The sequence below is a fragment of the Chaetodon trifascialis genome, chromosome 2 (genome assembly GCF_039877785.1).
Source record: "Chaetodon trifascialis isolate fChaTrf1 chromosome 2, fChaTrf1.hap1, whole genome shotgun sequence".
Classification (NCBI taxonomy): Eukaryota; Metazoa; Chordata; class Actinopteri; order Chaetodontiformes; family Chaetodontidae; genus Chaetodon; species Chaetodon trifascialis.
The window spans coordinates 30,521,061-30,536,951 of record NC_092057.1 but is presented as its reverse complement, the minus strand read 5'-3'; the positions used below and the strand labels follow the sequence as shown (position 1 = coordinate 30,536,951).

At 40.9% G+C, this 15,891-nt stretch overlaps 1 protein-coding gene across 3 annotated transcripts in view; it reads right to left on the bottom strand.

The window, feature by feature from the left end:
• The window catches only part of LOC139342173 (microtubule-associated tumor suppressor 1 homolog), an 88,027-nt gene that overhangs the window by 44,758 nt on the left and 27,378 nt on the right, over positions 1-15,891 (bottom strand). The window contains exons 1-4 of one of the 3 annotated variants that reach the window (XM_070979145.1): positions 10,713-10,926; positions 3,875-5,434; positions 3,342-3,791; positions 1,182-1,413 (exon numbers count right to left, since the gene is read on the bottom strand). In XM_070979145.1, the coding sequence (XP_070835246.1) occupies positions 1,182-1,413; positions 3,342-3,791; positions 3,875-4,993 (1,801 nt within the window). In that variant the 5' untranslated portion in view covers positions 4,994-5,434; positions 10,713-10,926. Of the gene's footprint in view, positions 1-1,181; positions 1,414-3,341; positions 3,792-3,874; positions 5,435-10,712; positions 10,927-15,891 lie in introns of those variants that run through there. The other 2 variants (XM_070979136.1, XM_070979152.1) reach the window with 2 other exon arrangements.

The following is a 15,891-nucleotide window of genomic DNA, read 5'->3' as shown; positions in this document are numbered from 1 at the left end:
AAGATGGCCCAAAATGGCCCAATGCAGACAGACAGACAGACAGACAGACAGACAGACAGACAGACAGACAGACAGACAGACACACACACACACACACACACACACACACACACACACACACACACACACTCAAAGGAATCCATTGATGATGATCTCAGCCTGAGGTGAAGAAGTGTAGGTTTGTTCCTGCGTATCAGCAGAGACAGACAAGCTTTTGTCCATTAGAATGTGACCTTTATAAGGAGAGGGATTTGGTTTTACACACGCACAGAAATACATTTCAGCGACAGAACATACTATATGCACATAAGCAGTTTTTGCTATGTAAATGACACACTGCAGTTCTTTGATTATGGAAACAAGGGACAAGATACACACACACAAATACACACACTAATTGGCTAACACTAACCCTAACCCTATCCCAAGTCTTCATCTTAAAATTTAATGTTTATGTTATGAGGTCCAGCATTTTCATCCCCACAGATCCCACACTGTGAGTTTGCCCCCAGTTTTGGGACCCACAAATATAGAAAAACAAGCCCCCCCACACACACATAAATACACACACACACACACACACACACACACACACACACACACACACACACACACACACACACACACACACACACACACACACACACACAGCAGGCTATAATGTCAGGATGTGACTGACATGACGCCAACTGCCCACATGCACACACAAACACAGGCCTGAATTTCCTTGAAGGAAAAAAAGAAAGGAAAGGAAAAACAAAAAGGTTGACAGAGAACAAGGAAAAACAATCATGAAAGCAATGAAGAGAAAAACATCCCACAGTGTGTGGAAATCACACAAGTGTGGACTACAGTAAGAAGAACACGAAAGAGACTGTGTGTATGTGTGCATGTGAGAGGTGTAGTGGTATGTGGAAGGCATTTTAACTGACTGCTCTGCAGTGCCAGCCTGGTCATTTCCTGAGTCTGTTACAGAGACGAAGCAGAATTTTTCTGCCACCTCACAAACACTCACATACCAACTGACACGAATTCATATGCCTGACAGAGAGAGAAGCCAAGAAGTGTGCTGTCGAGCACAGCAGACATACACTCCATGTGCAGCATACTGCTGTGTGTTTACATTTCAGGTTTCATGAAGAAAATGTGTCCGCACGCATACAGACAACATATCGACTCACCCTGGCACTGAGTTTGGCTCTGCCTCATTCTCGTCGGAGATCCACCCCCAGGACTCTGTCCGTCCTCTCTCAATGTGGAGCCATCACTCTGGGTTTGCCTAGGCCCAGAGCTCCCCTGCCCTGGAAGTCTAGTCCCTGACCCTGTAGTTGGAGCCAGTCCCGAGGTGCCCTTGTCCAATCTGATGCCTCTCCTCTGCTGTCTAGTATTGGGCCCCAACTTGGATGAAACTTTCTGTAGGAAGAGCTGACGTTTAGTGACAGCATCCCAGCCGAGGGGCCCCAGCTCGGAGCTGCGCACCGAGACCATGGTATTAGCCATTCCACGCTCAGAGTCAAAAATGTGGATTGGGGAAGCAAAGGAAGCAATGAAGGAGAAGAGGGGAGGAGTGGAGACTGTGTTAAGACAGAGGGGGAGGAGGAAAAGACAGAGGGAAAGAGAAGGAGGACGGACAATCGGGAGTGTGCTGCAATCACAAGAGGGGTAAAAGTTGGTATTGTGTTGTGCATTCCCCTTGAGAATCCTGGCTCTGACCAGGTCAATTTTCTTCTCCCTCTCTGTCTTCAACCTACCCCCACCCCCTCCGTCTCTATAAACACCAGCACACATGGAGTGAGTTGGCAAATGAAGGTCTGGCGTCTGTCTCATTCTCTTCAGAGGAAAAACGCAACTTACAGAAATTGTTGTTAGTTGTCATTGCTCTGTTTGTGCTAAAAGAGCAGTCAAAAATTGCTCTAATAGTGAGAAGTGAGGAAAAAAGTTAAAAAATATTCACAAAACAATTGTTATTTCAACTTAGGTCAAGACATTCTCAAATAAAATCCCTGATGTGCTTTCATTCAAAAAACCTCTCGCCCTACCATCTTCACCCCCACCCTTTCCAAAATTGTAGAGCAGCAGAGAGTGTTCAGAAAAGACGTTGTTCTTGTATCTTATTTTCTCCTCAACTTTTCATTAGAGCCAAAGGGCTGAACCTACAGATTACTGTAGCATACCAGTACACGCCAAATCATGTGTTAACATGCTGGCTGGCAGCTGGGCTGGGCCTGACTGATGCTCTGCTTTGCAACATGGCTGGACAGTGAAAGTTAATGCATATGTTTAAAACCATTTCTCTGCATGTCAACAAAATAATGTTTGAAGGTAAAGTAGGGTAAAAAAAGAATTAGATAGACATCATGTCACTATGGATGAGAACTTCAGAAAATCATTAAAGATGGAATAAGCAAACTGCATAATAAGTGTGACTAACTACACGAGGTCAATGACATTGTATAACTTTTTGAAAATATGTCTTTGTTTGACCTTAATCACAACCTTTAAACACAAAAAGCTGTTGCACAGAAAACACAGGCTGTTATCTGCAAAGGTTTTTACACATATTTATTTCTAATACACATGCATAGGTTACTGACATGTGTGTGGCACAGTTCACCTGTTCTAAACAGGCAGCCTTAGACAACATCTGACAGGGTGTGAGCCAGCGGCTCACTGGATCTTTACAGACACATACCAGAGACACAGCGCACATACTGCAGATATACCACTCCCTCATTTAAAACACAGTACACACTTTAAATACTACTGTGACTTTGTCTCTCCTATGCATGTAAACAATGCTAAACAACAACAACACAGCTTAGGGCATCTGACAACTAAAGCTCAGTGCCTTTTCGTTTGTTATTTAGTAAATTTTCCAGTCTTGAATTACATAATTGCAACCTACATACCTCTGACCAGCAAATGTTAATGACACTGTTTAAACACATAGGATGACTGATATTTTCCACTTTCCACAGATGCAAAGCTGGAAATGAAAAGTACAACTCTGAGTTGTAACACCAACCTGTGCTGGAGACACTGTTATGATACTCTATATCCATAAAGGAAAAGTTCTCTTTTCTCTAGCCTAAAAGAACCCAAAAAACCCAATGACTCCCCACACACGTTGAACCAGCAGGTTATATCACAGATCACGTGTTGCAGCGGATGGCAAAACGTATCTGTTTCACAATGGCTATGTATCTCAAGCCAGAACAGCTTCTCAATCCTTGCTTGCATTTGAATGAAAAATGACATTATTCTGATGCTGCAACTGTGACTCAAAACACAAGCCCAAGATGCTCAGTTAAAACACACTTGAACATGGTCATAGTACTCACCTTAACAGGATTCCTCGGTTCATCCACAGTGGCCTCTGTAATTAAAGCAGTTCCAGTGCCCTCCATTTGGTCCTCCACAGACTCTTCATAAGCATCTTCACACGGATGTGGAGTCTCCACACCCTCAGGTGTTTCATGTTTTTCAGGAACGTCCTGGACATAATTCCTGGGAGAGTCCGTGGGTCCTTTCTCAACCACCTCTGACCCCAGAGAGCTGGTTGAAGTAGAGATTGTTCGACTGACGGCCAAACTCCTCTTCTCTGGCTGTGCAGAGTCATTGGCTGATGTCTTGTGGTTGGTCTTGAGCTTACTACTCTTTCCTCTGATCGCCACCATGGCCACTTTGACTGGACTTGCAGATGATCTTTGCTTTTTACTCTGATGCCCAGTCTGTGCTTCCTCCCTCCTAGGAACAGCTCTCTTTCCATTGGCTGGAGCAGATTTGTTCTGCTGAGTATAAGAGGAATTAGAAATGTGAAAAGACAGCTGTAAAATACTTGATACATGTAAGCTTTTCAGTAACACTACAGTACCTGGATAGGTGGAGAGTGGTTGGGCCGTGATCCAACTTTAACTTTGATATTTTTTGGGTCCAGTTTGGAAACTCTCTTTGCCTCCAGATTGGATGGTTTGCCAGCTGTGAGCACCACTGTCTTGTGAGCAGTAGATGTAGCAGTGGCTGATTTGGTTTTTGATGCTCTGGCTGGCTGACTGGTGTGAGGTTTGGGGCCCACTTCCTCAGGTGGAGGAGATGTGACTTCCTGGGTGGTTTTACTAAAGTCCTCAGCAGCAGCATGTACTGTCTGGCTTTCCACAGGTAAACCAAGAGGACAGGCAACCTCAGGCCTGTCTAACACCACCTCTGACCTCACATCATCAGCTACACTCAGAACTGTCTGTAACTCAGTAGTCACAGCAGAGCTTCCTGGGTTGATGAGGCTGTCACTGGATTGTCTGATTGAGCTTGTGAGGGTCATGCTACTTCTCCCCACACCCACGACAGAGCTCACAGACAGAAACACAGACTTCTCTTCATCATCCTCATCATTATCAGCAGCAGGTATTTCTGTTGTGTCTGAATTTGGAGTTGAGCAACCATGTCTTCTTTCATTACCACTTCCACTTCTGAAGTCATCATTTTTGCCATGGCTACTGCTATTTGTTGTCTGGGACAGGGACATTGTCAGGTTGTCATTGTCATTCCAAGTGTCTTGGTGGTACTGAGCACTGTTGGCATCTAGGTAAACAGACACAGAGTTGTCATTGGATTCTGTTAGCACTGTTGCTGTTTGGATCTTTCCCACTGAGCCGTCACCATTGTTATCTACTTTACGTTCCTCCTCTGGCACCCATGCTGAAATGACAACATCTTTCATTTTGTCCATTTTGGTCATCACTGTTGTCATCAGGGTGACCTCAAACATGTCATAGTCCAGTGGGCTGTCAATTCGGCTCCCACTGAGGCTGCTCAGACTCCTCAGTGACTCAGGAGATGACTCCCCCAGACAACAACAGGAGGAGGAGGCGGAGGAGGAGGAAGAAACTGGAAAAGCATTCCCATTGTTTTCTCCTGCACTGTGAAGAGGGGGCATCATGGTGGACCCACTTTTCCATCGGACAGGGAAATCCTCACTTGGCTGAGAAACACTCATCCCTGGATCAGTCACTCTGTACAATGTTGCAACTTTCTTCTGACCTGTGATGTACAGGCTTTCACTTGCCCATTAGCTTTCTGTTGTTGTTTCTTGGTGGTTGTGAACAATGCTCTTCACAGCTTTTTAGCTTTAATCCTCTTTATACTTTCTATATTGTCATTTCATAGAATGTCGGTTTCATTCTCTATAGGGCAATGTCTTTTTTTTTTTTGCTGGATGTCTACATCCATGGTTTGATATTTTCCATATCTGAATATCTTCCACGTGCATTTTAAATATTGCACAAAAATCATTCAGTATTTCCAAAAAGGCAGTATGTCAACATGTTCTTGTCAAGGGCAGAATTTTTATTTAGTAAATTATCCATTTAAGCATCCTGATCCTTGGATCTTACTTGAAGACAAGTTTTCACATTTTTAGGACTCTGCTGTTGAAAATCTGAAAAACAGCAAGAAGAAAGGAAAATTAAGTGTTTAAACATCACCAAATTAACAACACTGGATAGAAACTGAAATTGTGTGACAGCAGCTTGAAACTCAGTAGCAAATGCAAAAGCTCATGATTGTTTATAAAAGACTTAATGTAATGATTTGTAGCATTGTTATTTTAGTATCTATTACTTTTATGTACATCTTATTTTTCCCCTGCTGAACTGACATCCTGTTGCATTATTTTCTCACTGATTGTAAGTAGACAAATGCTGCCCTCTGCAGGCTAAAATCTATATATTACAGACTGTAGTACATTACTGATTGCGACTACAAGGATGACACAAACACTTCAACAAACTCTTGTGTTTCTTGGTGTTTCTGATTAACACTCTCACTAATCCCTAGTGAAATGAGTGTGAAGACCAGTCACAGCAAGTGAAACTGCAAGTGGAAGTTGGTGTGTCTCACTGAGTTTGACCTGTGTTATTCATTTACACAACCTACAGCCAATGACAACATGATAAACTCAAACAAATTTGGTGTTGATTCTTGACATCATCAATTCATTGAAATATAACAATACAAGCTCTGTTTCAAATGCCTGTCACATTTGTGCATATTATCAACACTGTGGCATGCAAAAGAGTGAGACACCTGATCTAATTGCGTGGCGTGTGTGTGTGTGTGTGTGTGTGTGTGTGTGTGTGTGTGTGTATGTGGGTCAGACACAAAGAGAAAAGAGAGGAGCAGCTATATAAAGGTGGTCAGAACCAGGACATTGCTCCATCTCTGTTATCCAGTAATGACAGCAGGGCCCCCAGGGTGGCACAGAGAGTTGTCTCACATCCATGAGGAGGCACACAGTTAAAGCCTTCAAGTGCCCAGGAGAACATGACCTCAATGAAATCTGAGTCTTTCTTGTATCAAAATGTGTTTTTAGAGGGGAAGAATTAACAAACTTCTCTCCATACAAAGGCAAATGACATCAACATGACTCGCCTTGATTTGCCTTTATCTGCTTCATAGTTTATGGAGAAGTTATATTTTTCAATACCTTTCTGTTTGCACCTGTGCAGCTCAAGAATAACTAAAATCACATTCTAAAATAATATTACTGAGATAGAATCAGAGCCAAAAGTCTTTTGCCACACAAAGTGTTTTCAATTGCCACTGCTTACGTCAGGAGTTTAAACTGGACTTCCTCTGGCTTAAACTCCTGAACTGCACTTCAACACCAAACAGTGCTGCCAAAATTACATCAAACACATATATGAAAATGTCAGCAGTTGTATCTGGGAGGTTATGTCTTTTTACATTTTGTAGTGGTTCTCTTTGTTCAGTTACATTTGTTTTGGTTTTCATTTAGCAACACACATTAGCAATGTCGGATTTAAAACTTCATGTAGTATTGCTAACATTTACAATAACTATTTAATATTCACAACAGCTCATACATGACTTCCCACAAATGTCCTTGATCTGACTGAAATTCCTGATCTGGCCCCTGCAGAAGCAACATTACATCTTATGGCTCTGAATTCCAAAAGGAGGTGTTTGTTTTGTTCAGGGGGACAGCAGATCATAGTGTAACTTTTCTTTTCATGGCCCTAATCATTGTACACAGAGGAATTCTGATTAATCAAAGTAGAACTACCATGAAGGAGGAAAACCTCGCTCTCAATTGGACCTGAAATCAACTGGAGTTTAAAGAAATATATCAAATATCAAAAATATTTTAACACAAGAACCTCAAGCTTATTTCTCTTTTGCCATTACACTGATTCTCCTCACACTCTCCTCCTTCTTAATCTCTGCAAACACCATACCCTCGTTCTTACAACTAACTTTCCACTGGATAATCAGCAACACTTTCATTTCCTGCAGTGACCTTATTACTTAAACTACAAGCCAGTGATGCCGTATCTTAGCTGCTCAGTTTTTCAGTAGTGAAAAACCCTCCATTAGATTGAACTAAAGCAAAAATATATCGCTGAACTCTCACTACCTTACACTTAATTTCTGGCTCCACGGTGGAAGAGTTTCAATTAAGCCTTTTCACAAGTTAAATTCATTAAGTTAACAACTAATTGCTTCAGTATACTTGAACATAACTGTATACAATTTTCTGCACTCAGGTACTTGATACATTTCTTAGTTGCATAGATGTCACTGAAGAAAACAAATCATTTGCATAAGAGCTATTTAAGTGAGAACAGTAAGTTACATTATCTTATACGTTCCATTTGCATGGCCGCCATCCACCAAGTAATACCCAACATACAGCATCCTCTCTACAAATATTATTTCAGAAAGAAGTCCAAGGAGTTAAACGGGCTGTCATTAGGTTTTACTGTGTGAGCTTCTTCACTGCTGGTGTCTATCATTTTTGCAGCAGCAGAACAGTCCAAACATGGTCAGCTCTGCAATGGCAGAAGCAACAATACCCAATCAGGCTTCAGAATCATCCACCTGACTGGAGGACCAGAATTTCAGCTCAAGGACATTGCCGACACAACTGTGGTGGTGGTAAAAGTGGTAAACTGTTTTTAAGATGATTTAAAATGGAACCATTGTGGAAATTATTTAGCTAATGAGAGTTCAGGGATTCCCTATTTCCCAATTTCCCAATTCAACAATACAGTCATCATTCAGATTTTGAAGAAAATACACTCAAGCTATCTGTTGATTTGATTTTGATCTGAATTGATTTGATAATTAATTTATGATGCAGGAGAATGCAAGCTCTGCGCCAATGTTTTTTTTTTTTGTTTCAGACAGGCACACAGCCAACTGAGGTGCTTGTTAACAGGCAGGAGGTAGCAGGCTCACCTTTCCTTCATACAAACACTTGCAGAACATCATCACTGCATCATATTACAGCAACACGCACTAACAGAGCTGCTATCACTGCACACACATCTCTGCAGTCAGATAACAAACATGACACACACATAGTAATAATGTCACAAGCACCAAGAGCAAGAGAGAACACCACACATGGGTTGCTAACAGAGGTGTATGAAGGACAGCAGTTCCATCAGCCTGCTGCATCACAAACACAAAGGACACCTCCAATTCAGCCAAAATGGTTGCCATAGAAATAAACAGACTGTTTAGTCATTGCGTGAAAAGATAAATGCAAATACTTAATAACCAGCTTGTGTCATTGTGCCATTAGGGTTTGTGTACATTAACAGGTGAAAGCATGTGTGGATGTGCATGTGTACATTAAGTGCATGCATCTGCAATTCATTCTGTTCTAACATGACATAAACATTGTGTGACAGGAAATGTGACACTGGTGACAAGGTAGGTGTGTGTGTGTGTGTGTGTGTGTGTGTGTGTGTGTGTGTGTGTGTGTGTGTGTGTGTGTGTGTGTGTGTGTGTGTGTGTGTGTTCAGATGGCATAAGGGAAACACATACATACATCATACATACATACATTTCTCCCTGTGACTCCACAGTGGGGGTAGGAGAGAAACTGAGGTGGTCAGAGACATCACAAAAGACTAAGTCATATTAATGTAATTTTATCTACAATGATCGAGACAGAGATTTTGCAGGAGGGACGTGATATTAAAATCAACCAGTGTGTGGAAACTGTAAATAATGTCAGTCACTGCTGAAACAGAATGACACAGCACTAGAGTAATGAGAGCAATCTTAATGGATAGTGAGAGTAGTGTGGACAGTAACTGCGTAGGTACTAAATGGAGAAACAGAGCCAGTTGGGCTGGCTACCAGTCCAATCAGGACTGATCCTGAGGTTATACAGCGTAGTGTGAGTTGAGTGGTTACATAAGCAGCAAGCAGTCCCTCTCCAGCTCTGATACCACCACTATCTTAATGGATCAATACCTGTAGCCATGATAGTGCATGAGGATTAATTTGGACTGTAGCCTTGTTAGTGGTTATATATGTACTACAGTGATGAATATACAAGAGGATGTCTGAACTAGTGCAGCACTTCTACCCAAAAAAATAAATGTTCGGTGAAACAAAAATTGCACATTTTCAATACAGTAGAGTAGAAAACAGATTTAAGACAAGTAAGTCATTCTCCACAACACTGATTATTTGCCACATCGCTAAAAAATTAGTAAAGGGGAATGTGTTTGTGTGAAGTGTTTCCCCATCACTGAAATACAGGACCTGAAACAGTGATCTCTCCATATATGGTTAGAAATCTTGAAACATTCTGCGATATACAGTGGTTTTATTTTGTGAACTACAATTCCAGTAAAAATCAGTAAGGCACCAGGGAACTCACTCAACCCATATGCTCAACCTCAATTGACAGTTCTCTCGAGATGAAATTGGTCTTAAAGCTTCCTTCTACGCACTGATATAGTTGATGGGTGCAGTGAGGATATAGTTTTTCAAATGTTTTTTATTTATTTATTTTTGTCTTGTAATAATTACAAGAGCTCATCATGATGACCATCCATTTAGGTCTCATAAGTTTCATGTAATCACATGATGAAACTTAAAAACATTCCTATTTAAATGTATGCCTATCAGCTACATAGGCAAATAAGTTGAGATGACTTCAACATTAAATGTTCCATTTACGTGCATTTTACTGTTACTTCAATTAAGTTGACTCTGCTGTTTCCTATACTGCCTACAACAAAGAAACATCAGCAGACACATCAGATGGACTGAAACACATATTAATCACTGCCAAAGCGATCTCAAGTCAACGAGTATTGTCTAGGCAGAGACAGATTAATGATAGCGTGTTACTGGAAGCTTCACTGTTGTATAAGCTTTACTATATTGTTGTGAAATTAACAGACCCCCTGTTGGTGCTCGTTGAGATACAACATCATCTTGTTATTCTCCAAATTAAAAACCCAATTACTGTTTTATTATCATAAAATGTGCAGGAATTTGTCCTGAACTTCACATTAACTTGGAGGATTCTGAGCACATACTGAAACATGGTAAGTCTATGTTATAGGTTACAACAACACAGTTACAACAAAACAATTATTATGGTGTAATGATATTACAGTATAATTATACTATTGACTATAAAGGAAATTAGTTAAATACAATACTTTAAGCCAAGTGGCTGGAAATGATGTCCCATAAGTAGTTAATATAAAGTGATGTTTTTCATGAGCCAACATCTCAAACTCAAAGACCTGTGCCCCAGAATTTACACACACGCAGACACGCACGCATGCACACATGCCAAGTACACAAATGAAGTGGAAAACACACACGCAGGGCCTATACACACGCACCTCTGCATAACAGTTTCCACAGCCATAACTCACTGTTCAGTCTCCTTCTCAGGCTTCACTGGCACAAAAAGCACATCCAGCAAAAGAAATTATGGAAGCTCCATCAGCTCGCTTACACTCCTTGCTTCAGACTCACATGCACTTGGCTGGCTGTCCTCACACATTCGATCCTCCTCCTCACACACAACCCTTGCTGTACTGCACTGCACATTCACATGTTGTATCTTATCCCACCACTGCAGTGTGCGAAAGTGTGTATGAGCACAAGTGAGGCTACACAGGCTGTGACGGTGGCTGAAAGAGGGAGGGAGGAGATGGGGAAAAGGAAGGGAGGGAGAGAGAGCAAGAGAGAAAAAGAGACATACGCCTTCCCTTTTTGGTTCTGAAACACAAGCATGCTGCTCAGTGCTGCTGCAGTAACAAGAAACTCTGTGTGTGTGTGTGTGTGTGTGTGTGTGTGTGTGTGTGTGTGTGTGTGTGTGTGTGTGTGTGTGTGTGTGTGTGTGTGTGTGTGTGTGTGTGTGTGTGTCTGTGTGTGTCTGTGTGTCTGTGTGTCTGTGTGACTTAGTCAATGCAAACTGCTGTTTCTGGCAAATGAATATTGCAAAAGGGAAACAACATTCATCACCTAAAATACACACACCTCCCTCAAGATCTAGTGTGGGAGGGCATAGTCAATCCCATGGCTGTTTACAGAGAGCTACCGTGTGTGTCTGCCTGTCAGGTAACCTTACCCTGGTCAGTCCAAAATAGGAGGTTGTAAGAGTCTGAAGGGGAAACAGAAAGGAAGGTTTTGTACCAAAGAAGAAAGAGGCAATGAGAGTACTGAAAAAGTTTTGGTGAGCCACTGACAGAACAATCCCAGTAAGATTACTTAGAAAATTAGAACTTAGAAATTGGTCGTGTACAGTATGTCCTGCCAATAGAGTGAATAATAACAAAACAAGCGAATGAGGAAAGGCCTTGATCCAAGCACTAGATTGTTACTGGTGTTTTTTTCCATCTACATACTTTGCAGCTTTTATAGTCTAGAACTCAGGTTTTCACAGGGACACAGGAAACACTGTCATGCACTCACACACAGACACACACTGGCCCTGATTCCTGTACTAATTCTGTCCTGTACTAATAGTGTGAGGAGCTGTAACCGTTGTGCAGAAAAGAAGTCCAGTCATACATGGACATTTTTGACCTTTGACAAATTGGTTCATGCAGGCTGTCGGCATTATGTTAGAATGGTTAGATACTAAAATGAGCAGTCTGGCTTCATTTTGGGGCAATTTTATGTCAACATCTAAAATGTCACTATTGTATCAACTAGACACACTTTCATCAGTTTGACGAAAAGTGTGAGCTGATGATAACTCCAAAAATCACTTGCTGAGGCATTTTTTCTGATGGGTGTGACTTATTTGGAAGTTGCAAGTTGGTTCAATTACTGCAAATCATCTGGTTTACCTAACATATTTTAGATTGTTTAACAGTACTTCACAAGGTAAACTAGTTTTGATGCTGCAAATTCAGTCCAGTAGTGGAAGAAGTGCTCAATTGTTACTTAAATAAAAGTAACAATATGCCAGTGAAACGCAAGTATCAAAAGTGCTCACAATTCAAAATGGCCCCTTTCGGAATATTTAATTATGCAGCCTACAAGGTACCAAAACATTTTTTTTTCATCATCTTATACTGGCAATGACTTAAATTGGCAAGGTTTTTGCTGTAATTTATCATTATGAAGTAAATGTCTACTGTGCGATGTAATGGCTGCAGTGCAATGACACCATCAGTATTTCAACTAGTTCCCTTTAAGCCTTGTTTTCACTATGCAAATTCTGTCTCCCACCAGGTACATTCTCCTGGGAAAATGACGACTGTTTGGAGATCTAGTCCAGCTGGAATGGTTTCTATCTGCTTTCATGTCTCCATTATAGACTTAATGAATGAATGAACACTTTCTCTCCTAATGTTTTCTTCTTCTTTCTTCACCCCAACACCGACACCTGCTGTAATTACTTGTAAGTGTGAGTGAAACAATAATCATCCTATGTTTTTACTCAATCTAATTTTTTTCCTTTTTCACTCAGCATCTTTTCAATGAACATGCTTCTCTGGCAACAAATTCAGTGTATCCTGTGCTTTTTGCTAGTTGCTGGGCTCATAGGAAAATGTAAAGCAATCCACTTGTCTGTTTCTACTTTAAGATAATTGGTAGACACAAATTGCTATCGGGTGCAACAAGATGAAAATTGTTTTGTTCCAGGACTTCAAGGGCTCACCAGGTACTTTTCCAACCTGTCTAGGACTAATCAGCATCATACCTCAAAACACCTGTGAGGTTATGTAATCTACAACAATGTCTGATTTTTACGAAAAAATCAACATAACTAGAGTAGCTAAATGTAGTGAAGTTATTTCCCTCTGTAATGTAGTTCAGTATAAGTATATAGTATATTGTAGCATACATTTAATCTACCTAGGTACATTTTTGTGGTACTTCTACTTTACTTAAGAGCAATACCAAAATTAATTTCTACCAGTGCTTCAGTCTCACTGTTCCCATAAAAACTGTGGGCAACATTTTCCATTGAAAAACTCCTGTAGACCCTGTACACTAAGCTGCTTAGCACCAAACAGCAGACAAAAACATTTAGCAGCTACAGAGCCAGACATTTGTTTGAGAGTTGGTTAAGATCAAAAGAGATTTTAAAAGGAGAGTAAATACTGAACTTTGTGAATTTGTGAAGTGGCCAGAAACATGATCCCAGATGAATGTTGAAGTTGTTCTCTGGCTGCTGAATGTGATTGGAAGTGAGACGCAAGACTGTGTCATAAATAATTCTGAATTGAATGCACAGGGTTTATGAAAGCTATCTGTATAATATTATTTTCAGAAGTGTATGTAATTGTGTCTAAGATTATTTGCCTTGGCATAAAAGGACTTCACATCATGCTCCAGTGGTGCCCCACACCAGCTAAGGTAAATTCCAGCAATCACGCTCCAGCTCAGTGAAGAAAACAGTGAAAACCTTTAACTTCACTGTGCATGTGAGTAGAAAAAAGCAACTGGGCAGCTTAACCACATGACCATGTAATGCAACGTGACTTTACATTATGAATATAAAATGAATCACTTTCTGAGAAAGCAATGCAGATGGGAATTGAGAACAGAATAATGTGATTAACTTGTGATCTTCACAAAAGGCTGTGAAGTGCTCTACAAGTGAAGTGGACAAGGTCACATGAGCTGACTTTTAAGCTTTTAAAGCACGCAAAGGTTCAGGGGACAATACACATGTGTATAAACATGCAGCACACACACATGATTTAGCAGATAAGATTGAAAATGGAAACATTCTATAATCTGACATTAGCTAAGGTTAACACTTGTTCCAGAAGACTACTGCCAGACCAGCCTAATGTCAGTTAATAGTTAACTTCAACTCAGCTAAGTACTGCATTGAAAATATCCACAGAGAGAAAAAGACAACATATTTGTGGTCTCGGAGTTTCAGGTGAACTTGTGGAAGCCATTACTGTATGGTACCAAAAATCAGAATATGGGCATTGAAAAACATTAAAATGTGAAAAATATCTAAATTAAATAAGGTTTAATGTCTGTGTTTTGATTTTCAGTGGAATTTTTTTCAGTGCCAATACTTGTTTCAGTATGAATAAAACTTTTTCCTAGTGTTTCAATGTCAATGCTCCCTTTTTCAGTTCAGGTTATCTTTTGTTGCCAAAATTTAAATTCACTCTTCTACCCCCATAACAAAACAAAAAACAATGAAATTAAAGAGAATGAAAAGCACCTTATAGCGCTGCAAATACAAAGGCAGCCATTTATTTTTTATGGGCACATAACCCTGTCGAACCACTATGCAGCCCTGTCTGACAATACTTCGGCCCACCAATCTGATGCTCCTACAATTCTGACTCTTCCTGAAGATGCTGCTTGCCGACACTGTGGCCTCCACTCCACTGATGGCTGGTGGCGTATGAGTGGCTCACTGCTCCAAAGAGGGGCCAGATCAACGGCCCTCATCCTACACAATGACCTGGTTATAGGATCCCAAAGAGGCTCAGACTCTCTGGACTCCTCAGTGAGTCATAACAGCAAGGAATCCCTTCCCTTGGGTCTGATGTTGCTGCCTCGCCACAACCTTGCCAGCCTGGACGCTCCATTCTGAAACTTCAACTTGCCCAGACTGTACACTCTCTTGGCCCAAGAACCCGCAACTGTCATCTCCCTGTCTCCTCTTCTCCCCGACCAGTTTAATAGTGTGGAATCCATAATCAGGAATGTCCATTTCTTGAATGCAGCCATTCACTACTTCCCTGCAGCCACCGTCCCTGTCATCTCCCATGCTTTATAAATCGCGTAACTGTCCATGTGGGGACAAACGATGCAGGTCATATTGAGTTTGAGGTGATTGAAAAGGACTTTAATGACCTTTTTGGCCTCTTAAGTACATGTAGTAAGTGTGTTTTCATTCCTGGTCCTATTCTCACACTGGCATGTGGAGCAGGGTATTTTAACAGAATCCTTAGTCTCAACAAGTACAAAAATACTTGTAAATACACACACAACCTGTCATGCATTCAACATCCGGTGTATCACCAAAGTCTTCATCACAGACCACAAAATGGATTATTTATATCTCATGGAAAGCTGGAAGCCACAGAACGATTTTCTGTAGCTAAATTTAGCAGCTCCAACAGGATTTGTTTACACAAACCCTGCTATTTGGGCAGGGAAGGTGGTCTAATCCATAATCAGGATTTCTTTATCGCAGCCAGTCACTGCTTGTCAAAGGCTATGGTCCCTGTGCGAGTATAAAGCTAATACCACTCTCTCCCCTAACTGTTAAACTCTGTAGACCTTCACCCTCAGTTATTGCTGTCACATACAGACCATTCAAGTCATTAAGTATTTTCATCACTGAACTTTGGTCAGTTTTGAATGCCCATTCCCTTAATATTATCTTCACGGGGGATTTTAACATTCATTTCAATAACAATGAGAATATGTTCACAAAAGATTTTAAAGCTATGTTTGACTGCTTAGATCAAACACAACATGACAATTTCACAACCCACATCAAGGGCCATATCCTTACTTTTGTTGTACGTTTTTTGTTCTGGCATCACACCTTATAACATCAACTATGCTGAACTACTCATCTCAGACCATAAAGCTGTGTTTTTGAACACC